The sequence below is a fragment of the Littorina saxatilis genome, linkage group LG13 (genome assembly GCF_037325665.1).
Source record: "Littorina saxatilis isolate snail1 linkage group LG13, US_GU_Lsax_2.0, whole genome shotgun sequence".
Taxonomy (NCBI): domain Eukaryota; kingdom Metazoa; phylum Mollusca; class Gastropoda; order Littorinimorpha; family Littorinidae; genus Littorina; species Littorina saxatilis.
Genome location: NC_090257.1, coordinates 23,446,811 through 23,473,184, shown reverse-complemented (window position 1 = coordinate 23,473,184; position 26,374 = coordinate 23,446,811). Strand labels below are relative to the sequence as shown.

At 40.9% G+C, this 26,374-nt stretch overlaps 1 protein-coding gene across 1 annotated transcript; it reads right to left on the bottom strand.

Moving 5' to 3' along the window:
- Window positions 1–262: 262 nt before the first annotated feature.
- On the bottom strand, window positions 263–26,171 carry LOC138945316 (DNA replication licensing factor mcm7-like). Its single transcript, XM_070316732.1, has 17 exons — window positions 26,044–26,171; window positions 24,616–24,698; window positions 23,703–23,867; window positions 21,976–22,106; window positions 19,333–19,513; window positions 17,573–17,710; window positions 16,776–16,880; window positions 15,846–15,923; window positions 14,584–14,665; window positions 13,687–13,818; window positions 13,041–13,124; window positions 12,063–12,274; window positions 10,500–10,681; window positions 9,197–9,280; window positions 7,271–7,439; window positions 3,249–3,358; window positions 263–1,815 (listed from the first exon to the last, which is right to left on the bottom strand). The coding sequence occupies exons 1-17, from the start codon at window positions 26,072–26,074 to the stop codon at window positions 1,608–1,610; spliced, it is 2,175 nt and encodes a 724-aa protein (XP_070172833.1). The 5' UTR covers window positions 26,075–26,171; the 3' UTR covers window positions 263–1,607.
- Window positions 26,172–26,374: the final 203 nt, after the last annotated feature.

Sequence of the window (26,374 nt, the reverse complement as noted above, 5' to 3'; positions counted from 1 at the left end):
TGCTCAGACTGTTACCTTCAGTCGCTTCCTGCAACGCCTGCATTCCAGCGTGTTGATACAGTTACTACACAGTTACTAAAATTCTGAGTGACCTGCTGTAGCACAGCTAGTCTCGGCTAAAAAAAACTTGGTCAACATAGGTGGGGTAGAAAGTGTTAAGCACATTTTCCATTGTGGTCGGTCAATCTGTGAATTCAATCTGTAAATTAATTCATTCGCCGTCCTCTTTGCAGGTCACACAACCGACAAAACTCATCTGAAGTAAGAATAACTTTGACACTTTATTACTTATTCACATCATGAAAAAAGAATACATCATAGCATTATTCACACAGAATTCTCATCCTAACCTTTTCAACCACAATCGGCATAAACATTTTGTCTTAAGGCTGAAAATGGTTACAAAAAATGTCGCAATGATAACAATTACAATTTCATGGGAGTTACATCATGAAAAAACCCAAAGAGAAAGGATTCTAAAGATTTTGGGCATATATATATATACACAGTCTTAACATGATCGACCCAAAAAATAGAAACATCTCTTTATCTGGAAGGAGGCGTTAAATTTTTTTAGGAAGTTACAATTAACCAGTCAAATGATTCACTCCATCCCAAAAAATCTGCACTGTTCAGATCGCAACCACATACACAAGGACCAAGCTATTTTACAGGTAAGGCGTCTTTTCTGTTATTTGTCTTTTCTGCAAAGTTGTCAGAGGAATGGATACAATTCAAAGCCACGACACTTTCAAAAACAAGCACCTTCACTCAATATTAATTTATTATAGGATGGAGTTACACCCATTAAAGTATCCCGCTTGCCCATACCACTGACCATGACAGCTTTAAACAGTCTAGAGATATCCTGCTTGCCCATGACAGCTTTAAACAGTCTTGAGACATCCAGCTTGCCCATACCACTGACCATGACAGCTTTAAACAGTCTAGAGACATCCAGCTTGCCCATACCACTGACCATGACAGCTTTAAACAGTCTAGAGACATCCAGCTTGCTGCCGCGCGAGCTGAGAAAATTTTCCCTCTTTATCTTCACTGCGCTGGCTGCAAAACCCCTCCGTTTTCAGACACAGGGTGTAAAGGGTCATCACCATTTGTGGTGCAAGGGGGATAACTCCAGAATGAAACACTTCACTTCAACCTATTCTAACCAACTCGACTTCTATGCCAGGTGATTTTCTGTCAATACCGTCAATGGAAACACTTCGGGCAAATTTGACGACAGGGATCTATTTCAACCTACTCTATTTTTTTTCTGGATGATTTCATCCATACTGAGAGAGAAAACAACTCTGGCAAATTATAAACAAGGCGCAAACGAGCCTCTGGTCTTCTCCCTTATTTTTAAATGCCCTCTTTTGATGAAAATGTCCAAGCACGCAAGAGGTTCCATCCTGAATAAAAAATTAGTAACTCTCGTCAGTCGTCCTGTTCTTCTGCATTCTGAAAGAATTTCCATGTTAGATGAAAGTGAGGCGTGTTTGGCAGTGTTGGCCTGCCATACGTTGAGTTCTTCGTACTCCTCGATACACTCGTCAATCTGGTTGGGTTTGAAGCCTTTGGACCTGCACTGGGAAATGTCCATGTTAGATGAAAGTGAGGCGTGTTTTGGCGGTGTTGGCCTGCCATACGTTGAGTTCTTCGTACTCCTCGATACACTCGTCAATCTGGTCGGGCTTGAAGCCTTTGGACGTGCACTGTTCCATGACGTCGCTCATCTTGATTGACTTGCCTCCCTTCTCCGGCGCCATTTCACGAATCACTGCGTAAATCTGGTCCGTCACATTGTGAACCCTGGAGGAAAAAAAAGCAAAAGTTACAAATGCTCAACAAGATAAAAAAAAGAAGTTTTACAACAAAAACAAACACACACATAATTAACACTCAAATACAACAAACACAAACATAATGCACCACTCTGAATCACAAAACCATGGTCAAAACACTACACGCACAGGATTTAAAACATTTAAAAAAAAATTTAAAACCATTTTAGTGATTTTAAGCTTGGCGTAACAGAGTAGCCTTAAAACGTAGACGGCTTTGCTGAAAGTATAACAGTTTGATAGCTCTGCACAATTTAAAAACTGCAGTTTTCCTGGGTTTTTTCTGCCCAGTCTGAATTTTGTATCTGAATTAATTTTGTAACCGTCACCGACTCCCAATTGTTCAAGTTTAAAGTACTTTTTAGATAATGAACAATAAAAAAAATTTAAAAAAAATGAAAAAAAAAACCCCAAGCACTTGATCTTTTTTATATTTAGTCAAGTTTTGACTAAATATTTTAACATCGAGGGGGAATCGAAACGAGGGTATGGTGTATGTGTGTGCGTGTGTGTGTGTGTGTGTGTGTGTAGAGCGATTCAGACTAAACTACTGGACCGATCTTTATGAAATTTGACATGAGAGTTCCTGGGTATGAAATCCCCGAACGTTTTTTTCATTTTTTTGATAAATGTCTTTGATGACGTCATATCCGGCTTTTCGTGAAAGTTGAGGCGGCACTGTCACGCCCTCATTTTTCAACCAAATTGATTGAAATTTTGGTCAAGTAATCTTCGACGAAGCCCGGGGTTCGGTATTGCATTTCAGCTTGGTGGCTTAAAAATTAATTAATGACTTAGGTCATTAAAAATCTGAAAATTGTAAAAAAAAATAAAAATTTATAAAACGATCCAAATTTACGTTTATCTTATTCTCCATCATTTGCTGATTCCAAAAACATATAAATATGTTATATTCGGATTAACAACAAGCTCTGAAAATTAAATATATAAAAATTATTATCAACATTTTTTTTTCGAAATCAATTTAAAAACACTTTCATCTTATTCCTTGTCGGTTCCTGATTCCAAAAATATATAGATATGATATGTTTGGATTAAAAACACGCTCAGAAAGTTAAAACGAAGAGAGGTACAGAAAAGCGTGCTATCCTTCTCAGCGCAACGAATATCCCGCTCTTCTTGTCAATTCCACGGGCACTGCCTTTGCCACGGGCGGTGGAGTGACGATGCTACGAGTATACGGTCTTGCTGCGTTGCGTTGCGTTCAGTTTCATTCTGTGAGTTCGACAGCTACTTGACTAAATATTGTATTTTCGCCTTACACGACTTGTTTTTTTAATGTCTTTACTATTTGCATTCACAAAAAATGGGCAAGCATTAAAACCCCTCTACAATCCACATTTTTTTTTATCCCCACACAAAAATGTCCGTATGACCAACCTGTTCTGTCCGTCTTGGTGAGAGTTGAGGGAATCGCGAGACATCTCCATCAGTCTCATGGCTTCGTTCACGTCATCCTTCTCCACCATCTCCACCAGTCGCAGGCGAGCCTGTTGGCAAGTGAAAGAAGATAACAATAACAACACTTTATTGTCCATTAAAATGTTACATAAAAATGGAAAATTTTCTTCGGCACACCCTGCCTGCCTGCCTGCCTGTAAACGATTATAACAACAATTGGACGAAAGGATAACACACATAAACCATAGGTTCACGTATGTAATAACAAGCACACTTATCATACTTCCAATAACACTGACCTAAAGATGGTGTTTGTTCTGTTTAAACCAGTCTTGATCTAAGGACTATGTCCGGTCGAGAATAAAAGCTGGTTCTTGTATATGACTGTGTACGTAGGTGTTAGAGAATGATGAGCATATGAGCTTGCGGTGATCATCCTTTTTTTGAGGATGAAAGTCGCTTGTTCATTTCAATGCTTGTTATTCTCTCAGGTGCCAGGAGATAAGGTTCCGTACAACTCTCGCTTACTCTATTACACATGTCGTATGCATAAAGAGCGATTACTTCCCTTTGGTTATTTGATATCTAAAGATGGTGAGTTAATGCAACAAACAGTTTACTACAGTCAGGGTTCGTGCAGATTTTGTGTCCTAATTTCTCAGATTTTTCAAGGACACAGATCATCACGATTAAGTGTGAGGGGCATCAAAATGACACTTTTTGTGGTCCCCCCACACACAGAGTTCAATGATTGAAGGGACTGTAGCTTAATTAGTTTTAACTTTTGCCTTGCGGAATTTATAATAATGAAACCTTGCAAATCTCTACTGCGGGTGATTGCTCTGTAGTCAGCCAGCAACATTTGGGTTTGAAAGGACTCCCAAGGACCGTGGCAAGTTTTCAAGGACTTTCAGTGCCTTGAAATTGACCCCTTCCAATCCTAGCACTTTAAAGGATTTTAGGCACCTGTACGAAGCCTGGACAGTGGAACCCCCCTTGTTGACCTAAAAAAATTTGAGAAAATGAGGTCTTAAAATGGAGGGAGTCTCAAAAAGGGAGAACATTACAGGTTATGAACAGAAAATCTGAGAAAACAGGGTCTTTAAACTAAATAAATACGGGGTCTTTAAAAGGGGGTTCCATTGTATTTTCATTTCTCCGTCAGTCAGTAGTATCTTCTTCTTCTTCTTGGCGTTCGCCGAGGTTACACGATCAGTCCAGCACTGGTGATAAATGTTGTCGTTTTCTCCAACTCCTGTCTGGTCTGCAAGGGAGTTGGTGACGGCCACACTTCTTTTTGTTCCTCATCTAGTAAGGGACATCGCTGTAAGATGTGTTCCGCTGTTTGGTCTTCTTGACCGCAGGCATAGGTTGGTGATGCGCCAGCTTGAACTTTTGGTTCATGTGAGCATTGGGCCTGTTGTGGCCAGTACGCAGCCTGATGAGGTTGTCAGTAGGTTTTCATACCTCTTCAGGTTGTCTTCAAACACTTTATTTTAACTCGTAGCAGTAACTTGTAATTTGTATTAACCTGCCACTTTGGAAACAGAAACAAATACAGTCCTGTTAAAAAATGTATGATTACTATTTAGTTATGAATTAAGCTTGATTTATTTCCGGTTAATTTGAAGTGTTGTGTCTCATTGATACATATCTTTTTAGTCGTGTTTGTTGTAATGTTTTTTGGTTGAATTCATGTAACCCTAGGTTTAAGAAAAAAAAATATTGACTTGACTTGACTTGGTTATCTTACAAGGTGAAATCTAAAAGAACGGAAATGGAATGTGAATGAACAGATCCCTGTGTCTTCTTCTTCAGGATATATTAATGTCCTACAGGCATACATATTGTTGGCCTCTTAAGGACAGGATTGGGGTTACATGTATATGATATTTAAAAAATAAATAAATAAAAAAAATCCCTGTACCATTGCATTGTAGCTGTGAGCCCATGTAATAAAGAGACATTACTAGAATTTACTTTTATACATGGCCACGAAAACTATGACATTCTTTCAAAATTTAAGGCATGCATTGGCGTCTGCATTGTAGCTGAAATAACGGTGACATTTTCTATATTTTGAAATAGGTTTACGGTCTTTACCAACTGCTGTCGCTAAACAACATTACCCGTCGCTTTCGTGGTTGAAAACGACGTTAAACACCAAAGAAAGAAAGAAACAACATTACGAGACAGCTCGAGTATGAAGTATCTTTTTGTTAGTAAACTGGTGTGTACTTCACACGATTCTAAACTAGACTGACCCCCAAAAATGCAACCCACTAAAATCAAACCACTTGACATACACAGGGCTGCCAAGTCAAAAACCTGAAAGGCCAGGGTCCACCGGGCCCCTGGTTGGGTGCTAGGGGGGTCTGGGTGGCAACGCCCCCCAGAAGCTGAGGCTTTTTTGTAACTTGTGGAGGCAAAGAACAGCCTCTCCTGGCAGGGGCTCACATCCACATCGGACATACACGGATATTTTTTCCAAATGTCCCATACATTTTTCAAGCAATCAATCAATATGAGGCTTATATCCAAGTATCCCGTGGGTACAGTTCTAAGCGCAGGGATTTATTTATTGTTTTTATTTTTATTTTTATGCAATTTATATTTATGCCGTGTGAGATGGAATTTTTTTTACACAATACATCACGCATTCACATCGACCAGCAGATCGCAGCCATTTCGGCGCATATCCTACTTTTCACGGCCTATTATTCCAAGTCACACGGGTATTTTGGTGGACATTTTTATCTATGCCTATACAATTTTGCCAGGAAAGAACCTTTTGTCAATCGTGGGATCTTTAACGTGCACACCCCAATGTAGTGTACACGAAGGGACCTCGGTTTTTCGTCTCATCCGAAAGACTAGCACTTGAACCCACCACCTAGGTTAGGAAAGGGGGGAGAAAATTGCTAACACCTTGACCCAGGGTCGAACTTGCAACCTCTCGCTTCCGAGCGCAAGTGCGTTACCACTCGGCCACCCAGTCCTTAAGCAAGATGATACATGTCCTATTGTTTTTGTCACCAAGCGGTCATTGTCCAATTAGGCTTTCATTTGATCCAGACATTGTCAGTACTTTCCAATTTACTGTGGTTTGATTTGATATTTTATCGATGTTTTGCGAAGCGATGTGTCTCTCCAAGTATGCAAAACTTGGGGAGACATTATGTGCTTTTTATAGAGAAGAGCTCCTCTGAATGCTCCAAGCCGGTTGAAAGTTGCCTCCCTTCGCAACATGCCGCTGAAACGAAAATTGGTGCCAGAAAAATGCCAGAAGCGTTTGTACTTCAAATATCTGCCCTCATCAGCGGCTAGTACCACTGAAACTGAGCTCCCTTCGTTTAATTACAAGTTTCCGATTTTAATGACCACAATCATTCATTAGTTTTTAAGCCACCACGCTCAAATGCAATACCAAAGTCCGGCCTTCGTCGAAGATTGCTTTGCTAAAATTTCAATCAATTTGATTAAAAAATGAGGGTGTGACAGTGCCGCCTCAACTTTTACAAAAAGCCGGATATGACGTCATCAAAGGTATTAATCGAAAAAATAAAAAAAAACGTCCGGGGATATCATTCCCAGGAACTCTCATGTCAAATTTCATAAAGATCGGTTCAGTAGTTTAGTCTGAATCGCTCTACACACACACAGACACACACACACACCACGACCCTCGTCTCGATTCCCCCTCTATGTTAAAACATTTCGTCAAAACTTGACTAAATGTAAAAATTAAAAAAATAAACCAGCTTTTCCGGTTTTTAAAATTTTCAAAAATCGGATTTCTGGCTACAACCGGAAAGGTGTCAGCCCTGCATACATACTTGAATCTTTGTGAAAGTATCATCCCACATCTCTTGCTGATATACACCAAACATGAATCATTTTCTGAACACATGTGGCAGTTAGTCGCAATCTAATGGGTTGCATTTTGGGGGGTCACCCTGTAATACTGTCAATACACACAATGAATATAAGACTCAACTGACCAGAGCAGTAGCCAGACGCAGAATGGCCAGCAGGGTCCTGGGACTGGTGAAGGTCATGTCCTTGTTGTTGCGCGCCTCTTTTCGCATCTCTACGTACGCCCCTGTGATGTAGTCCGCCAGGCCTTCCGGCACTGTTGGCTCTTTCTTCTGACACAGGGCAATGTAACGCCTGCAGAGAGATAGGGATAGCATTTTAAGTGAACGTTAAAAATCCAGGATGCTGGACAGTATGAGAGATGTTGAGAGAGAAAGGGGCACAACATTGTCACATTGCAGCCCTGAAAGTGTTTTTTATATGAAGTCTTATATCGCGCGCGTATCTCCAGACTCGGACTCAAGGCGCAGGGATCTATTTATGCCGTGTGAGATGGAATTTTTTACACAATACATCACGCATTCACATCGACCAGCAGATCGCAGCCATTTTGGCGCATATCCTACTTTTCACGGCCTATTATTCCAAGTCACACGGGTATTTTGGTGGACATTTTTTATCTATGCCTATACAATTTTGCCAGGAAAGACCCTTTTGTCAATCGTGGGATCTTTAACGTGCACACCCCAATGTAGTGTACACGAAGGGACCTTGGTTTTTCGTCTCATCCGAAAGACTAGCACTTGAACCCACCACCAAGGTTAGGAAAGGGGGGAGAAAATTGCTAACGCCCTGACCCAGGGTCGAACTCGCAACCTCTCGCTTCCGAGGCAAGTGCGTTACCACTCGGCCACCCATACAAAGTGGTGAGTATTATACTCGCCATGGCGAGTAGAAACATGTAACTGGCGAGTACAAATGTTCATCTACTCGCCAAATGCGAGTAAAGTTGCTGAAACAAATTGTTGGTTTGGCTAGTAAAGTTTGCTCTCTGGCTAGTAAATTTTCAGAATCACTAGCCAAAGGCGAGTACATCATATTTTGGACTTTCAGGCCTGCATTGCCATGAAAGTTTACATTTTCAGGAAAGCATTACAAATCCAGGGTGCTGCACAGTATGAGAGATGTTGCTAGGATTTGGAGGGGAGGGGGTGGGGCCACAAATTCGTCACATTGCCATGAAAGTTAACATTTTCAGAATTAAAGGTATGGAACAAAAGAATTGTTCCTATGGTCAAAAGAAATCATGATGCAGGTTTGTTTTTAATGCAAGTACAAAAAGGCTTTTTTTTTTAAATGTTTGGTAAATCCATCATGAAACCCCCATAAGTAACAAAGGTCTCAGAGATGGGATGAAACCAGTTTGTTCTTGCACATTTATTTCCCCCCAAATCTGACACCATCAGCCAGCATGGGTCTACAGATGTGCACACAAACAGACAAACACACGTTAACACACTTCAACTTGGTACCATTGTTCGCTAATGTTAGCAGGTAACTTCAACTTGGTACCATTGTTAGCTAATGTTAGCAGGTAACTTCATGATTTCACAAAATCCTAAGTGCAACCACGAGTTCCATGGACCACCTTTCTGAAAAAACTGGTCTTGTGTTACTAATTACTACGGAAGGAGGAGAGCCCATGAAAAACTGCGCAAGTGAGCACTGCCAACACAGAGCGAGAAGCAGAAATGAACACCAGGGGTCACAACAAAGAACATTGTTGCATGCTTGTAATGGTTTGAGCGTTAGCAATTGTTTGCTTGGGGTAACAATTCCTGCTACAACCTAGCATTCTACGCTGAAAGGGAAACAGTTCAGTTGGCAGCTCTGGTCTTTTGCATGCCACAGCGGTGACACAGGGGTGGGACATGGATCCGAGGTTAAAAAAAGTCAAGTGCTCTACTAACTAAGCAACCAGATTCCCCCGTGAGACTAAGTGTTATTCTCAAGCACTCCAATTTTTTTTTCAATAGTTATAATTATCTTTTTGTTTGACTCTTTTTTTCCAATTTTTCTTTTACAAAATACAACACACCCCGAATACAAACCTCATAAGCTTCATGTCGAGGGGAGTGAACTGCAGAGGAGGGTGGACGTTGTGCTGATGGACGTACGTGATATGCTGGGCCAGCCTGAAACAACCATCATTGTGTAGTACTTAACATGTACAACTACTGTTTGATATAGCAGGCATGGGAATTGAAAAAAGTAAAAAAGGTTGAAATTGTTTAAGTTATAGCAAAGTCAACGATGAGAAGTGCCTAGCCCAACTAGAGGGGTCCTGGGCATGCCCCCCCCCCCCCCCCAAATTTTTGTCTCCAAAAACCCAAATGGTGCAATTTGGTGTCATCTGAGCCTTTACATTCAGTTTTTAGAACCAGTTTTGCTTCCCCCATTTATTTTTTCAGCAGACACTTTTTGCTTTTTCAGCGGTACTAAAAACAATTTCGGCGGAAATTTGCCTTTCGGCGGACAATTCCCATGCCTGTATAGTCACCATTATGTTTATCATCTGAAACAACATTGTGTAGTCAAATGTACAACTACTGTTTGATAAAGTCACCATTTTGTTTATAGTCTGAGGTAATTCAAACTGGGCCTCATTATTTCGTAATTGCTGAATCGGGCATGAGATCATGCATTGTTAAAAATAAAAGCATAAACGCTATTTGAGGATTTTGCTTTTCACATCACAATTAATTTAAAAAAAACAAAAAACATTAAAAATTTAAAAATAATTTACTTTACTTTACTTTATTTGGTGTTTAACGTCGTTTTCAACCACGAAGGTTATATCGCGACGAGGGAAAGGGGGGAGATGGGATAGGGGAAAGGGGGGAGATGGGATAGAGCCACTTGTTAAGTGTTTCTTGTTCACAAAAGCACTAATCAAAAAATTGCTCCAGGGGCTTGCAACGTAGTACAATATATGACCTTACTGGGAGAATGCAAGTTTCCAGTACAAAGGACTAAACATTTCTTACATACTGCTTGACTAAAATCTGTACAAACATTGACTATATTCTATACAAGAACCACTTAACAAGGGTAATAAGTGAAGAATTTTATGGGTGAGAAAAGGAAAGTAAAAGGACTTTGGGGAGGCAGAAATAGAGAAGAAACAAGAAAAAGATCCTAATTAGGTTCACGGCATCGAGAGTGATGCGACCTTCTCTCAGAAGTTAGAAGAGAAGGCTCCCCCATCCACCACCCGGGGGACGCGCCTCTACGCCAATTAAAAATAATTAAAAAGAATCGGAAACGGACAGCAAATGTTACAATAACTAATCACTCTTCCTTTGAAATGCTTTAACAACAGCAAAAGAAAATACATAATTTCAAAACCCATACCTCAGATCATTCTCGCGATCAGCTTTATCTTGGATGAGCCACAGGATGTCGAATCGAGACAGGAGGGCGGCTGGCAGCTGGATGTTCTGTTCAACCGTCTTCTTGGGGTTGTAGCGACCATACGCAGGGTTGGCGGCCGCCAGAATCGACACTCGGGCGTTCAGGCTTGTCATGATTCCAGCCTGAAAAAAACCCAGGATGTGGTTTTGCATTTCTCTCAGGGAGGACCAAAAAAATTACACAAAAACAAAACAGAAAATAAAAAAAGGAGAAACAAAAGCCTCGTGTTGCATATTCTGCAAAACTTGCAAGGAGCAAGATTGTTCATTTTCATCCCGTAAATATCGCTTGGAAATTCTGTCGCTTCCTCCCAGTGGAAAGCTAGCAGCATCAAGAGTCGAGCTACCCCTATCTATGTCAATTGTGACCCTCCACCACGAAATGAGTCGCATGTCACCTCGCGCGGTTCTGCGCTGGGCTTAATATAAGTCCGGGGAGTGTCTGGTAACAGTGTGAGGGTCACCTTAGTCACAGGCTAACAGTTGTTGCTCTTTTCTAAAACGGTTTTCAGCACTGGACAGAGCATAAAAAACTCTTTATGAAAATGTAAAATATGAAAATCATGCAAAGGTGACATGCGACTCATTCCGTGGTGGAGGGTCACAATTAGTTGCGATCAGCCAAATGCACTTCAGGCAGAATGACATAGGTCTTTAACATGCCACTCAGGTGACACAGGGGTGAGACATGGATATCCCAGTCTGCACACAAACTGGATCTGTGTCCGTCCCGGCCAGGATTTGAACAAATGACATGCGGATCAAAAGACCTGTGCTCTACCACCTTAGCTACCTATACCTGTGTGTAGGACTTTTTGGTCAGAATCTGCAGGTAATTTGAAACCCTTAAAAAAAAAACCACCCACATAAATAGTTCAAAATCACAATCCCACTGCGCTCCCATTTCCAGACAAAAACAGAAATAATCCATCAATCCATGATCATACAGTGGAACCTCCTTTTTAAGACTCCCTCCCTTTTAAGACCCTGATTTCTCAGATTTTCTGTTCGTAACTTCTGTACTTTACCTTCATTTTAAGATTCCCTCCTTTCTATGACCCGACTTTCTCAGATTGGTGGAGGTCTTAAAAGGGGGGTTCCACTGTATCTAAATCTTTTCTTCTTCGTTCATGGGCTGAAACTCCCATGTTCACTCATGTTTTTGCATGAGTGGATTTTTACACAGCCATTCAGGCAGCATACGCCGATTTCGAGGGAAGCATGCTGGGTATTTCCGTGTTTCTCTAACCCACCGAACTCTGACGTGGATTACAGGATCTTTTCTGTGCGCACTTGGTCTTGTGCTTGCGTGTACACACGAAGGGGGTTAAGTCACTAGCAGATCAGCACATAAGTTGACCTTGGAAAATCAGAAGAAAAAAAAAACCTTAACCTACCAGGCGGCCGCGGCAGGGATTTGAACTTACGACCTTCCGATTAGGAGGTCGATGTCTTATCCACTCCACTACGTCACTGCGCAAATCGGTTTCTAATGTAAACATACCTTTGCGATAGAGATGGTCTGCTGCTCCATCACTTCGTGGATGGCTGTGCGGTCTGTGTCCATCATCTTGTCGAACTCATCAATGCAGCAGACGCCACGATCGGCCAGCACGAGGGCGCCACCTTCCAGCATCATCTCCCCTGTCAATGGATCCTTCATGACCGCAGCTGTCAGACCCACGCCCGACGAACCTCGGCCCGTGGTGTACTGGCCTGGGGAGAAGAAAGATGACAAATGTGAACTTGAGGTAGTGGTCACTTCTCTGGTTAAGTATTAAATAAAATAACAATACCGGGAAATTCTATCACGTTCCACTAACTCGCAAATTCGGCTATATCGCAATGACATGCTTGGACCCTGAAAATAACCGGAACCGAAATTAAAACTTTTCCAACTTCACCAAAAAAACTGAAAACAACGAACAAATGACAAGATGAAATTCGTCCAATAGAAAGAAAAATTGCATTTCTGACGAAGGAAAAAAAAATCACTCATTGCAGACAATAGCTTTGAGACTACCGTATTTTCTGGACTACAAGTCACTTTGTTGTATAAGCAAACCCCAATTTTGAGTTTACAATGTGAAAAAAACCGCACAATAGGGGCTTCCGGTGTTTAGGCTGCAAGTCAAAGGAAGTACACAGAGTGGAAATACGCGTTTTTCTCCCCAATGTGCGGTGAGATGCAGCTGCCTGTCCTAGTTTACGGACACTGACCTTCTGATCCCAGGTCAATGACCGAGTTTTAACTATGACACAGACGCCTTTGATGTCCGAGAGAAAACTTTGTCAAGGTCATAGAGGCAGAAACATGCGTATCACTAGAGATGGACCATTTACAGCAATGTGGGTACATCTATACCCTTTTCTTTGGCCATACAAAAGGCGATACCGGTCAATAGGCCGCAGGGGTAAAAGTTGAGCCTTATAGTCCCGAAAGTACTGTAACTCTATTTTGAGAAGTTGTAGAAGTACTCACTTCTGTGTGCCAGACGATCAATGTAAGACAAGAGCTGCGACTTGGCCACGCCAGGATCTCCCATCAGACAAATGTTGATGTTACCTGCAAATAGCACACATTTAATTAAAATCGCCGGAACATTTGTCACAAAATAGCAGTTTTTAGTCAAAGCGAACCTATTCACAGCTCAAAAGGAAAAGGAACAACTTCAGGGTATGTGCGCACGCTAAGGCAAAGATGATTTCTTGGCATCAAACAGAAAATTAATGTGAACCTACAAAAATAGCCCTGAACAAAGTCAGCTAAGATGCAAAAATTAGTATAGAAATACTTAACTTTGCTAGTTAGCATACAAGTGACCCGACTCCCAAGGTCACCGACCTTGACTGACAACTATTGAGCATACAAGTGACCCGACTCCCAAGGTCACCGACCTTGACTGACAACTATTGCTATGTTTTCCCATTTTCAAATTGGAGATTCTTAACACCCGACAAGCATGATTACTGTGGGACTGAAAAATGTCATGAATCCTGAACCTCAACCGAACAACAACAAAAAGAGAAGAAAAAAGAGAGGCCATAATCAAATCCGGATTTCTGGCATATACCGGAAGAATCCCACCCATGCTAATACAATCCAACTCTCCAAAAGTGCAACGAACCTCTGATCTTCATGCCTTTAGGGGACTTGTCCACCCCACCCACAAGCAGAAGAAGCAGTGCTTTCTTCACGTCCTCGTGACCGTAGATCTCGGGTGCAATGCTGCTCGCCAGCTTGTCGTAGAAGTCGTCCTCTGCAATGAACAAGTGGAAACATTGTTACAAATGCTCATTGGGCCTACAAAAAAAATAGGTGTGGTTACGGTAACCCGACCTACCCTATTTTTAGGGGCCGATCCTATAACTTTTTTTATTACATTTGTCAAAACAAAAAAAATAAAAAACAAAAACGAGTGCAAAAAACGCAATGAAAGCGAAAGCGCCCGAGTCGCACACTTATTTCCCTGTCAAGTAGGTTTAATTTGTACACATTAGAAAAAAAAGTAAAAAAACAAACAAAAGTGATTGCCTACCTACCCTATTTTTTTTGGCTATGTTACCGTAACCACACCTATTTTGTTTTTTGGCCTTAGAAGAGTGAGGGCATTGACAAGGATGTCGGTCGGATATGTTTTTCTTTTGCAAATTTACAGACTCCAAAAACAAATATGGACACAATTAAGCAGTCATTAGTGTTAGTGTTAGCAGGGAGGCCCTGCCGAAATGACAGCCAAGTTTTCTGCGATTTGAAACAAATTTGTTTGCGTTTCGCTGTCCGTCATTGGCAAACGACATCTGTGGCAAAGCCTCCATTCCCACACAATTAAAAAGACGCTCCACCGATCAACCCCTAATTTATTTTTAAAAGTCACTTTCTTCTTCTTCTTCGTTCATGGGCTTAGACTCCCACGGTCACACACGTTTTTAGCACGAGTGGATTTTTACGTGTATGACCGTTTTTACCCCGCCATTCAGGCAGCATACGCCGATTTCGGGGGAGACATTTAAAAGTCACTGACCTGCCACCTGTCTGAGTTCAGCCTCGGTCAGCCCCTCTGTGTCCAGTTCGTCGTCCTCCGTCTTGTTCATCTTGGTGATGCGCTGTGGACAGCAACCAGACATGTCATGGAAATACCAGATGAGCAAAAAAGCCATTAGGGGCACGTTCCCGGGGTTTAACCCGACTTTAGATGAGATACACAGGTGTATGCGTGTTTAGGTGTTATCAGTCATCTGCACTTATGGCAGAATGACCGAGGTCTTTTACGTGCCACTGTGGTGACACGGGGGAGGGAGGTGGATACCGTCTCTGGGTCTGCACATAAGGTTGACCTGTGTCCATCCCGGCCCGGATTCGAACCAGCGACCTTTCGATCACAAGTCCAGTGCTCTACCACCTGAGCTACCCGTGCCCCTCTAAGGTAAAAAAAATAAAAAATAAAAAAAACTTTTTTACCTGAAAAAAATTTACAATTCTTCCTGGGACGAAAATCCGTCAGGGACGGAAGAAATCCCACCCCTGGATTTTGAAATCCCTTTCCCCTGATTCACACATTTGTCACCAGTATCTAGTTCAAATTCTTTGAAACTTCAGATTCTCTCCACAGAAACTGGATAGAATGGACAAAATCAAATCCAGTCAAACTTGCACATCAATCAAAGAAACATCATACAAACTTCTGAATCAACACACTAGTCATCATTATCAAAAAGGCAATTCAAACCCCCAGTTTCTCTATTTACACAAAGAAAGAAGGAGGAAAGTACGCCTGCATATCAAACTTACCCACACAGGGATGGCCAAATTGGCCGCCCGGGGCGAGTAAAAAATCCGCCGGGCTAGTAAAAACCGCCTGGCAACTCGCCCGGCTGGTCAGTGAGCATTCAGATCAAATGCAACACTATTGGTTGTAATATCGAGATTCAAAGCCATGTAAACACTGCAGATGCAGCAACTGTGGTAGTGGTATGTACCGGGCCAGCCACATTTCTGATGGGCAAGAGACTTTCTTCAAGTTACTCGTCCGGCTGGCGATTTAAAATGTTGAGATTTTTCTAATGTGTACAAATTAAACCTACTTGACAGGGAAATAAATGTGCGACTCGGGCGATTTCGCTTTCATTGCGTTTTCTGCACTCTTTTTTTTGTTGTTGACAAATGTAATAAAAAGTCATAGGGTCGGCCCCTAAAAATAGGGTAGGTCGGGTTACCGTAACCACACCTATTTTTTTTTTAGGCCTTAGCAAACACAGCATAGACGGGTGGATCTCCACTACTTACATGAGCCTCCAGAATAGTGTCAGACATCAGTCCCTGAGTCATCTGTCGGAATCCCTGCTTCAGCATAGGCAGAAAGATCTGACACCAGTCAAGGCCAACATAAGACTTTAAAAACAATCAACTTCGTCGTCGTCCTGGAATTTTGGCGTACCTCCAGCGTTTTTGTGCTTGAGACTAAGTAAATCATTCTCCATGATAAATATTCTCAAAATTACGACAAACAATACATGATTTAACATTCTTTCATCTTCCTATCCATACCAGGTACAAATATAAACACTATTTCATAATACACTGTAAAAAAAAACCGTACAGGTCAAAATGTCCTAGCTTCCACTGCTTGGTAGAAAATTGATGGTCAGAAGACATCCAACATGCTAAAACTATTGGACTGTCAACTGCCCTTGGGTCAGACTAATGGTTCAAATAAAAAAGTATATGTCAATGACTGAAGTTTGGGAACAAGACAGATGACATACCCTGTGAGTGTTGAGTAGGATAGTTACATATTAGGGTTATTCAGTATTGGCGTTTACTGGTTGAAATGAGAAAATACCGGACAAAAATTGGCTGCCGGTATGACCTACCGGTTGATTTTTAGAACTACTGCTTTTTTTTGCTGGTAAAACAATAAAACCATTACTCCGAGTTGGACTCTTACTGGTTCCAAGGACCAGCCTTGCTGTTTTTTTCTGGAATGGTTGCATCATAAAAGTCTGCATACCGGTTTGAAAAAATACTTGCGCCATCACTTGTTATTTACTTATGAACTGTATTGTGTGTGCGTGTGTTTGTTTAACTTGCTATTGTACACCGCCGTAAGCTCCGGTGAGAAGAAGCAATTATTAAGTGTTCATTATTATTATACTACTTACTGTATGACAATGTAACTAAGAACGCAATTCATGCAGACAGTTTGGACAAGGATACACCAACGATGCTGATATGGTCTCCTGGCTGGGCAAGACGAGTCACCTCACCGCGACACATCACTGTCATGGAACGAGGAATGTTGCCCACTGGAACCTGATCACTCTGCAAAAAACATCAGCAACAAAGATGATAATTAGGTAGCTCAAATGGTAGAGCACAGGACTTGTGAACCGAGGGTCCAGGGTTCGAATCCGGGCCGGGCACAAGTCAACTTTATGTGCAGACTCAGAGACGGTATCCATGTTCCACCCCCAAGTAATTGCACCAACATGTCATCTGGATGCTGTCAGAATAAAAGAGTTACATGAACTAACTGCAACAGCTATGAGCCAATGCTACTGCAGAACTAGCAAAGCAAGAACAACAGAACAAAAACATGACATCGTTGAAACGAGAAGCCACCACACAGTGTTCAGTTATACACATTAACGCAACCAATAATAACTGCTGCACTTTTATAAAAACACACGCGTAACAGACTAAACACCTCACATGTTTTCCTACCTCACATGTATTCCTTAGAAGATAAAACATTAAAAACAAACCTAATAAAATGCAAGGAATATGACAGAGACACTAAAAGTGACACCCAACTCACATGTTCCTACAAAAATAGTAAAAGAGATATATGCAACTTTCAGACAACGAAAGTGACACACAGCACACACGTGCCTAAAAAAAAAAAAAAAAAGCTAAACAAATAAATAATGATCAACTGACATTTTCTTAAACAAAACATTGAAAGGGAGTAAATAAAAAAAATGTGAAGACACAGAGAGTAACAGCAAACTCACATGTTCCTGAATCTTGATCTCCTGAAACTTGACGAACTTGGACCCACGTGTCTGCAGGTAGAGCCGCCCACCTGAGCGGTTAGTGGTGCACACCTGGCTGGGACACATCAGGAGCGGCATGAAGGCGGTGGAACCGATCTGAAAACAGAGCAGTTGGCTTGTGATAAAAAAAAAACTCAGCAATCTCCTGTGTCAGAATCGAGGTCACACTGACTTGATCTTCTTTGTTCATGGGCTGAAACTCCCACGTTCACTCATGTTTTTGCATGAGTGGATTTTTACGTGCATGACCGTTTTTACCCCGCCATTCCGGCTGCATACGCCAATTTCGGGGAAGCATGCTGGGTATTTTCGTGTTTCTATAACCCACCGAACTCTGACATGGATTACAGGATCTTTTCCATATCTCTTACCAGTTCAGGGGTTTTAGGGCATATTTTACAGTGCTGTTGGTGCCTACTTGCCGAGTGGCTATCTGGGGTCATATTCTAAATTTGTTTGTTTGTTTGTTTAACGCCCAGCCGACCACGAAGGGCCATATCAGGGCGGTGCTGCTTTGACATATAACGTGCGCCACACACAAGACAGAAGTCGCAGCACAGGCTTCATGTCTCACCCAGTCACATTATTCTGACACCAGACCAACCAGTCCTAGCACTAACCCCATAATGCCAGACGCCAGGCGGAGCAGCCACTAGATTGCCAATTTTAAAGTCTTAGGTATGACCCGGCCGGGGTTCGAACCCACGACCTCACGATCACGGGGTGGACGCCTTACCACTAAATGAAATATAGAAAGTTATATATCAAATGAAAGGAAAATGAATAAGCTTTTCATATTTGCAAAGAGAATTGTGCTATCTTTAAAGGTAAAAAAGGTTATGGGGGTGACAACATGATTTTTGTTGAAATTTGTACGCCCATTTTTTGGAACACGCGACAAACACAAAGAAGACATTTTTTTTGTGTTCAGTTTATTTTAGATATGCTGCTAATTAGTCTGTTTTGGCATTCATTTTACATAACATAGCAAAGTTTTATTGAGTTTTGCTGATAAACAAAAAAGTTATTGTCACCTGAATACCCCCACCCAAATTTCAAAGTTGGACGTTTCATGACATACGCATGCCTAAGGCAAACAACAAAAAATAGTCTGTTTACGGTATCCAGATCGACCCTATTTTTTCGCGCGACCCTAGACTTTTTTTTTGGCATTTGGAAAAAAAAAAAAAAAAAAAAAAAAGTCTGTTTTTTTGGCAAAATAACTTAAAATTTTTTTTTTTAACAAATCTCGACCTACCGACCCTATTTTTTTTCCCTATGTTACCGTTAACAGACTAATATTTTTGTTTCGCCTAATAATGCATTCCTATAACTAACTTATAACAAAAACCCAGCTAGTTTCTGTCATAAAGTGTGTCTAACATACGAGTTTATCCACTGTCCGACCCATCCAATGTAAAATAACCAATTTTTTTTCTCGATAATTAGATAATTGGACAGTGGAAAACTACAGGGGGCGGGGCATCGTAAGCTTGCTTACGATGGGTAAGGGAGCGAACTGGTAAGAGATATGCACTCGGTCCATTTTCACCCCGCTATTCAGGCGGGAGTCTTAAAATGGGGGTACATTTTCAAGAGGTTATGAACAGAAAGTCTCAGAAAATAGGGTCTTAAAAAGGAGGGAGTCTTAAATTGGGGGGTCTTAAAAGGGGTTCCACTGTACCGCATCTCTCACCCACTAAAACAAGCAAACTTACCGGCTGATAGGTCTCGTTGCCACAGGTGTCACAGGTGTACGTGGCGACGGTCATCATGGGTTTGACTTCCGTGGCCCTGGTGACGATGCCCTTGACACAGACCAGGTGACCAATGCTCTCCGCCTTTACCTCGCGAATCGCAGCGTGCTTTATGGTGCTGGGGGCTTTGAAGTACAACTCGCTGAAAAGAGTATAAAAAATTGATATCCCAGAAAAACACACTCAAAAGCTGCTCTCAATGCACTCTAATGAACTCAGTATTGGCCAGTAATTACCAGTTGAAGTGAGAAAATACCGGAACAAAATTGGCTGCTGGTATGACCTACCGGTTGATTTTTAGAACTACTGGGTTTTTTTGCTGGTAAAACAACAAAACCAGTACTCTTGAGTTGGACTCTTACTCAGACCTGTTTACCCCCATAAGTGTTTTGGAGTAATGCTCAGCCCCAAAAATAGTAATCCTGGCACAAAAATAGTAATCATCCAGCATTCGTCGGCAATTACAACGCACATGACAACTGTGTCTGCGAAACGCAATCATGCACATATATCCATCATTCACACATCAGTCAGTTTTTGTAGTCATCATAATTTCAAAGAAGATCACATCAAAAGCACATGCATCACTGATTCTTTTTCTTTTGCTCGTAGTAGGCCTTTTTCAGTGTGTCAAGCGCTTCTCTACTGTACTTGCGCTTGCCGAATGAGTGAGGGCGAGACTTCACCACTAGAATAAGGCTCTCCAGCGTCTCATCAGACAGACATGATCTCTGGTCAGTCATGTGCTTTTTCACCCCATTTTGCCATTGAAAAAAACAATGCCAAACATGTGAATAGATAAAAAAAAAAATTAAATTTTTTTTTTTTTTTTACATTTTTTTATTTATGAAAATCGTAGTCTTGACACGGATAGCGGAATGGCGTATTTTTTTCAGAAAATCGTAATAAATTACGCCAAAATCGTAAGGGTAAACAGGTCTGCTTACTGGTTCCAATGTTTTTTTATTGACTGTTTGCATCTGAAAGTTTGCGTACCAGTTTGAAAAAATACTAGCGCCATCACTGGACCTGTACGGAATGACTTCAAGATGATGGCAACCAACATATACCCATTCCTCCACGAAAAGCATGTGAATGCACCAAACATGTGGAAACAGTGCAATTCACGTTAGGCCAAAAAAAACAAGAAGAGCAAACGCTCGATCGAGTCACTTTCGCAGTTCTGAATATTATATGAGGCATCAGATGGACAGGAAGAAATTGCTATTCACAACACAATACAGATGTAAATAATTTGATGTAAAGAATAATCCTATAAAGTTTGAATCAAATCCGATGAATAGTTTCAGAGATATGATATTTCAATTTTTTTCCTTTGACGCTGACCTGTGACCTTGAAAAAGGTCAAAGGTCACCAAAGCAGACGTCAAAGTGTAGAGGTCACTGGGAGTCACGTTCACATAAAATTTGAGCCCGGTCACTTTTATAGTTTCCGAGAAAAGCCCAACGTTAAGTTGTGTGTTGCCGAACAGAAAAGGCTAGTTATCTCCCTTGTTTTTCTGATAACGTTCGTAAAAGGCTACAGATGTAAATACTTTGATGTAAAGAATAATCCTACAAAGTTTCAATCACATCCGATGAACTTTGTCAAAGATATAAAATGTCTAATTTTTCCTTTGACGCTGACCTGTGACCTTGAAAAAGGTCAAAGGTCAACGAAACCATCGTTAAAGTGTAGAGGTCATTGGAGGTCACGACTAAACAAAATATGAGCCGGATCGCTTTGATAGTTTCCGAGAAAAGTCCAACGTTAAGGTGGTGTCTACGGACGGCCGGCCGGCCGGCCGGACAGACTAACACTGACCGATTACATAGAGTCACTTTTTCTCAAGTGACTCAAAAAAAGGTGTGGTTACGGTAACCCGACCTACCCTAGTTTTTTCGCGCGACCCTAGACTTTTTTTTGGCATTTGGAAAAAAAAAAAAAAAAATCTTGTTTTTTTTGGCAAAATAACGTAAAAAAATGTTTTTTTGGGGAAAAAAAAAAAAATAAAAAATCCCGACCTACCGACCCTATTTTTTTTGGCCTATGTTACCGTAAACAGACCTATTTTTTTTTTGGCCTTAGATCTTAACATCCCCTGTTACACATTGTGACCAAACAAGCATCTACATCTAAAAAAAACCCATTTACTGTTGTAGTCACACAATAAAATAACCTTGCAACAGGCCATTGAACAACAACAACAACAACAAACAAGATAGAAGGAAGTCAGAGCCTAGCTACAGACACAGTTCATTGATGAAACCTACAAAAAGTACCATTTTCTGCTTACCAGTTAGTATGGGTAAATGTATCTCCAATAAGAAGGATAATTGACCATAAGGGAGAAAGGGAAGGGAAGGGGGGTGTGTGTGTGTGTGTGTGTGTGTGAAAAGCTTAAAATTAAGAATTGCATAGATATGTTCACATCTATGGCTGAGAAAAAAAAAGGAAAAGCTTAAAATTAAGATTTTCATAGATTTTTTTCTCATTTATGGCTGAAATTTTTTTTTATGATTAACACACGACCACAATGCTGTTTACTGCTTCATAACATTAACAAAACAAAAGGAGGAAGAATCTCATCACTGCGTACTTACAATCGCCTCATGAGCTCAGAGGGATACTTGTTGCGTGGATCTCGTGTGACCTCCTGTCCATCGGGGTGGTTCTTTTGCTCCATCAGCAGTCTGTGTTCTATGTAGACATCTAGCGTGTCTTTGAACACAATCTGTGCACACAACATCAACAAGCAATTAAGTTTCAAGACGAATTAACGATCCTATTTCAGGGATTGGCTTGGGTTTTGTCCACCAGAGGTCCATTGATTGACTGACTCAGCTATGAATCAATCATTTTGCAAACCAATCAGTCAAGAAAAAAACACCGTTCCTTCCACCATGGGACTGCCGCAATTGTGCATTACGATAGTGAGGAGAAACTTCTGAGAGTTGTTTACAATGTACAAATGAGAGGAAAATTCAATTCAATTCTTCATTTTCTTGTTTTTCCAATGGTCTGACATGAAGAGGAATACAGGGTTACAAGGTCTGAGGACACAATAACCATATTCATTTCAATTAAGTAAGGAAGGAAAAAAAAAAAAAAAAAAAAGACAGCAGACAAAAATAAGACGAGCTGACCGACTCTTGCTGCATGTCTATCGGTCAGTTGACGGATTGAGACCCATGTGTGTCGGTCTTTTCCGAATTTAACATGGCAAAAGACCGATGACCGACGCCCAAGCTAATCCCTGCTATTTTATTACACAACATGCACTGATGCAGAGAAAGGAGCAATTTATCAGAACACTAATTATGACTTGATACTGTTAGGCAAAAAAAAAAAATTGTCTGTTTCTGGTCACCCGACCGACCCTAAATTTCGGCGCCGACCCTAAACTTTTTTTTGCACACTCAAAATGTTTTTGGTTTTTTTTGGTGGTAAAGGACAGGGTGAGAAAATGAACAACAAAAACGTGTGAAAACGAAAGTCCGCTGACGATTTGTAAATGTGTTGAGTGTCTTGTCTCAATGTATAGTGAATCCAGTCTCTTTGCGCGATTTTTAAAGTTAGTTTTATTGGTCTACATTTGGGGTAAAAAAAAATATTAAAAAAATTAAATAAAAAAAAATCCCGACCTACCGACCCTATTTTTTTTAGCCATGTTACCAGAAACAGACAATTTTTTTTGGGGGGGCCTTATTAACAATCAAATACCACAGACTGGGAAAACAAATGTGCAAAACAAAAGCAATACAAACATGTTCAATCTTAAAAGTATTCTCCAGGAAAAAAATACTATCAACAACAGACGATTTTCGAAAAAAAAGTCATGTCGGGTTTGTATAGTGTGTGGAAGAGTGAATACCCTTGCGTCTACTCTGACAAACATTGGTGCTCCGGAGTTATTTTCAGAATTCGTCTATTGAGTTAGCCCTGACGAATAAGCTGACACGTACTTTGAACATCACCATTGCAGAAACAGAAATGAATAACGTAAAAAAAAATTAAAACACAGCAAACAACATGTTGCAGACAGCATAACTTCAAAAATTGGAAAGGGCAAAGCTGTGTTTTTGTTTAGGCCCCCCCCCCCCCCCCCCCCCCCAAAGTCTGTTTAAGGTAACATAGGCAAAAAAAATAGGGTCGGTAGGTCGGGATTTTTTTTTCTCTCCCAAAAAACCATATTTTTCAGTTATTTTGCCAAAAAACAAAGACCTTTTTTTCTTTTCCCCCCAAATGCCAAAAAAAAGTCTAGGGTCGCGCGAAAAAATAGGGTCGGTCGGGATACCGTAAACAGACTATTTTATTTTTTTGGCCTTACCTCTTTCTGTTTGTAGTCTGGCAGGAGGTCTTGAACTGCATCGCTGAAAAGTGACACATAGCGTTTTGTGTTCTCTACTATTGCATCGCCAAGGTCAGGGTCATAATCTTGCACATGGTCAAGGTCGACGGTGAGTGACACTTGCTCTCGATGTGCCAATTTTGACTGAAAAGGACATAGAAAATAGTTGAGATACCTGATTGCAATATGTACAAGAGTAACACCATAAAACTTCTGAAATTTTGATTTAAAGTCTTCTCAATTACAAAAGGCCATTTTAGACCTGTATGAAACAACAGAGCCACGACAAAATACAAAACTAAGATTAAGAGATCTGTACAACAATCTGACAAGTAACAATTATTATTCAACAATAATAACACTCATCAAGTTGCTCAGCAACATGAATTCTAAGCTCATGCATAAAACACGTTTACAATAAGTGAATAACACTTACAGGACTTAAACCAACTTACTTTCATTACTCAATTTACTGTTAATGCTATTCCATATTTCAATTAACATTAACCATGAGAACGTACAGGGTTGGATTAATAACTTGTACATTCAATTCCGAGTAAGTGAAGATCTACACCATGATTTTACACTAGGCCTAAAAAAAAAATAGGTGTGGTTACGGTAACCCGACCTACCCTATTTTTAATTTTAGGGGCCAACCCTATAACTTTTTAGTACATTTGTAAAAAAAAAAAACGAGTGCAGAAAACACAATGAAAGCGAAAGCGCCCGAGTCGCACACTTATTTCCCTGTCAAGTAGGTTTAATTTGTACACATCAGAAAAAAAAAGTTTAAAAAAAACATGTGATTGCCTACCTTCCTACCCTATTTTTGTTTGGCTATGTTACCTTAACCACACCTTTTTTTTTTTTTGCCCTATGGAAACTTTCTCACCAGCTGCTGTCCATAAACAAAGTTTTTCCCCTTGCCATCGTCGCTGTCAAGATAGTACTCCCGGAGGAATGAAGTGACCTTGTCTGAAATCACAAGAAAAAAACACGCTTTAAAATATTTTATGGTGCTCACACAGATGTTACCATATAGGAGTCTTGACGACTCAGAATCAGATGCTACAAAGGCAAAAGTCGAAAAAGAAAAGGTGTGTGAATTGTTGGAATGGATAACATTTTGCATCACCCATGACCTTAAATTTAGATGCAGATCACTGAATTCCGCGTCGCGATCATCCACAGCTGTCATGTTTTCCTATGCAAATTTGAATCTTGACCAGAATGATCCTTAAGGCCCGTCCAGACACTCCCGGCCGACCCTGTCCACATTTGACTTATGCTCAAAACGGCCCCGTTGGGCGCACCGCGTCGTGCAACGATCGCGAAGCGTTATTTGCAGAAGAATAGCGCGTGTTCTAATTTCTATGACACAGGCATAGAACGACGGAAATTTGACCAATCAGAGCAAACCAGAGCGATGACGTCAGCTGCTCGCGGCGCGGCAGTCGAATTCAACTGAACCTTCTTGTCAGGTGACCCGCTGCACTGATACCGCGTTGTGAAAAGAATCGTCGATGTGTGGCCACTCGGCAAATCCCGCGCGACGCACAAAACGGCCTGCGGCGCATAGAGCGTAAAACGGCGGCCAAGTCTGGACAGGGCTTTAGGAGTAGGAGTGTGTAGTAGGACAAAGCTGCTTGCTCACTTTCCTGGCAAAAACATGTTATTTCTTGGCCACTATGAAAATGGCACCTGGAATGTGCCAACACTCCCCCCCCCCCTCCCAATTTTTGTTGTTTAAATAATAATAATCGTACTTTGTAGAATTGTACTTGTACTTCTAGGGTAATGATCTGATCAATTCTGCATAAATAAGGAAAATAAAACACAAAATCAATGGTCTGTCATGTTAAACAAAGTCCTGCAAGCACGTGTGAAGTTTGGACGTGTTAGCATCTTTATATTCAACTACAACACAACGTGACGGATGATGATCATTAATACTAATAGTGATAATGATGAATCTGAACTTTAGTTTCTTAGTGCTCAGCAAAAGTTCCGATTTGAAGTGGTGAACATTATTAAACGCGATCGGTTTTCTAAGAGTACGTGGACGAAATGGTGATCACAGAGAGTATAAGACCAAAGCTATTCCGAGAAAAAACACCCCATGTGGACTTATAAATGAAATACACCGTCAACTAAAGTTGTTTGCTTCTGCAATCCACGCTTCGTGTCACTCATTCCATGTGACATGTCAGATGTCTCAGTGACTGCCACACGAACAGCGAGCGACTGCAGACTAATTAGCCATCCTTTTACACAGCAAACGCACACAATAAATGAATGTTCAACTGTTCGACAAACTTGCCTTTTTCGGCGGCGTAATCCCTTGGTGGCATGTTGAAAATTTGATGAGAAGCAGATCAAATTTTGCAGAAGGATTTTAATATCATCCAACGCGTTACTTTCACAAAGCTGTCTGAAATCGGCGGGAAAGAGTACCATGTGACCCTATACGACATATCCGGTAGGAAACCTGTTTCAGTTCACTCCTGTGATTGGTGTCAATTTATCCAAAACTCATTTAACCAATCATCATTCAGATACTAAGCTTTCGGACCAATGAAAAACGGGACTACATGGTAGCAGACGACTCTTTTACAACTTTTCACCTTGAGAGAAATACTGACATGCTTTAC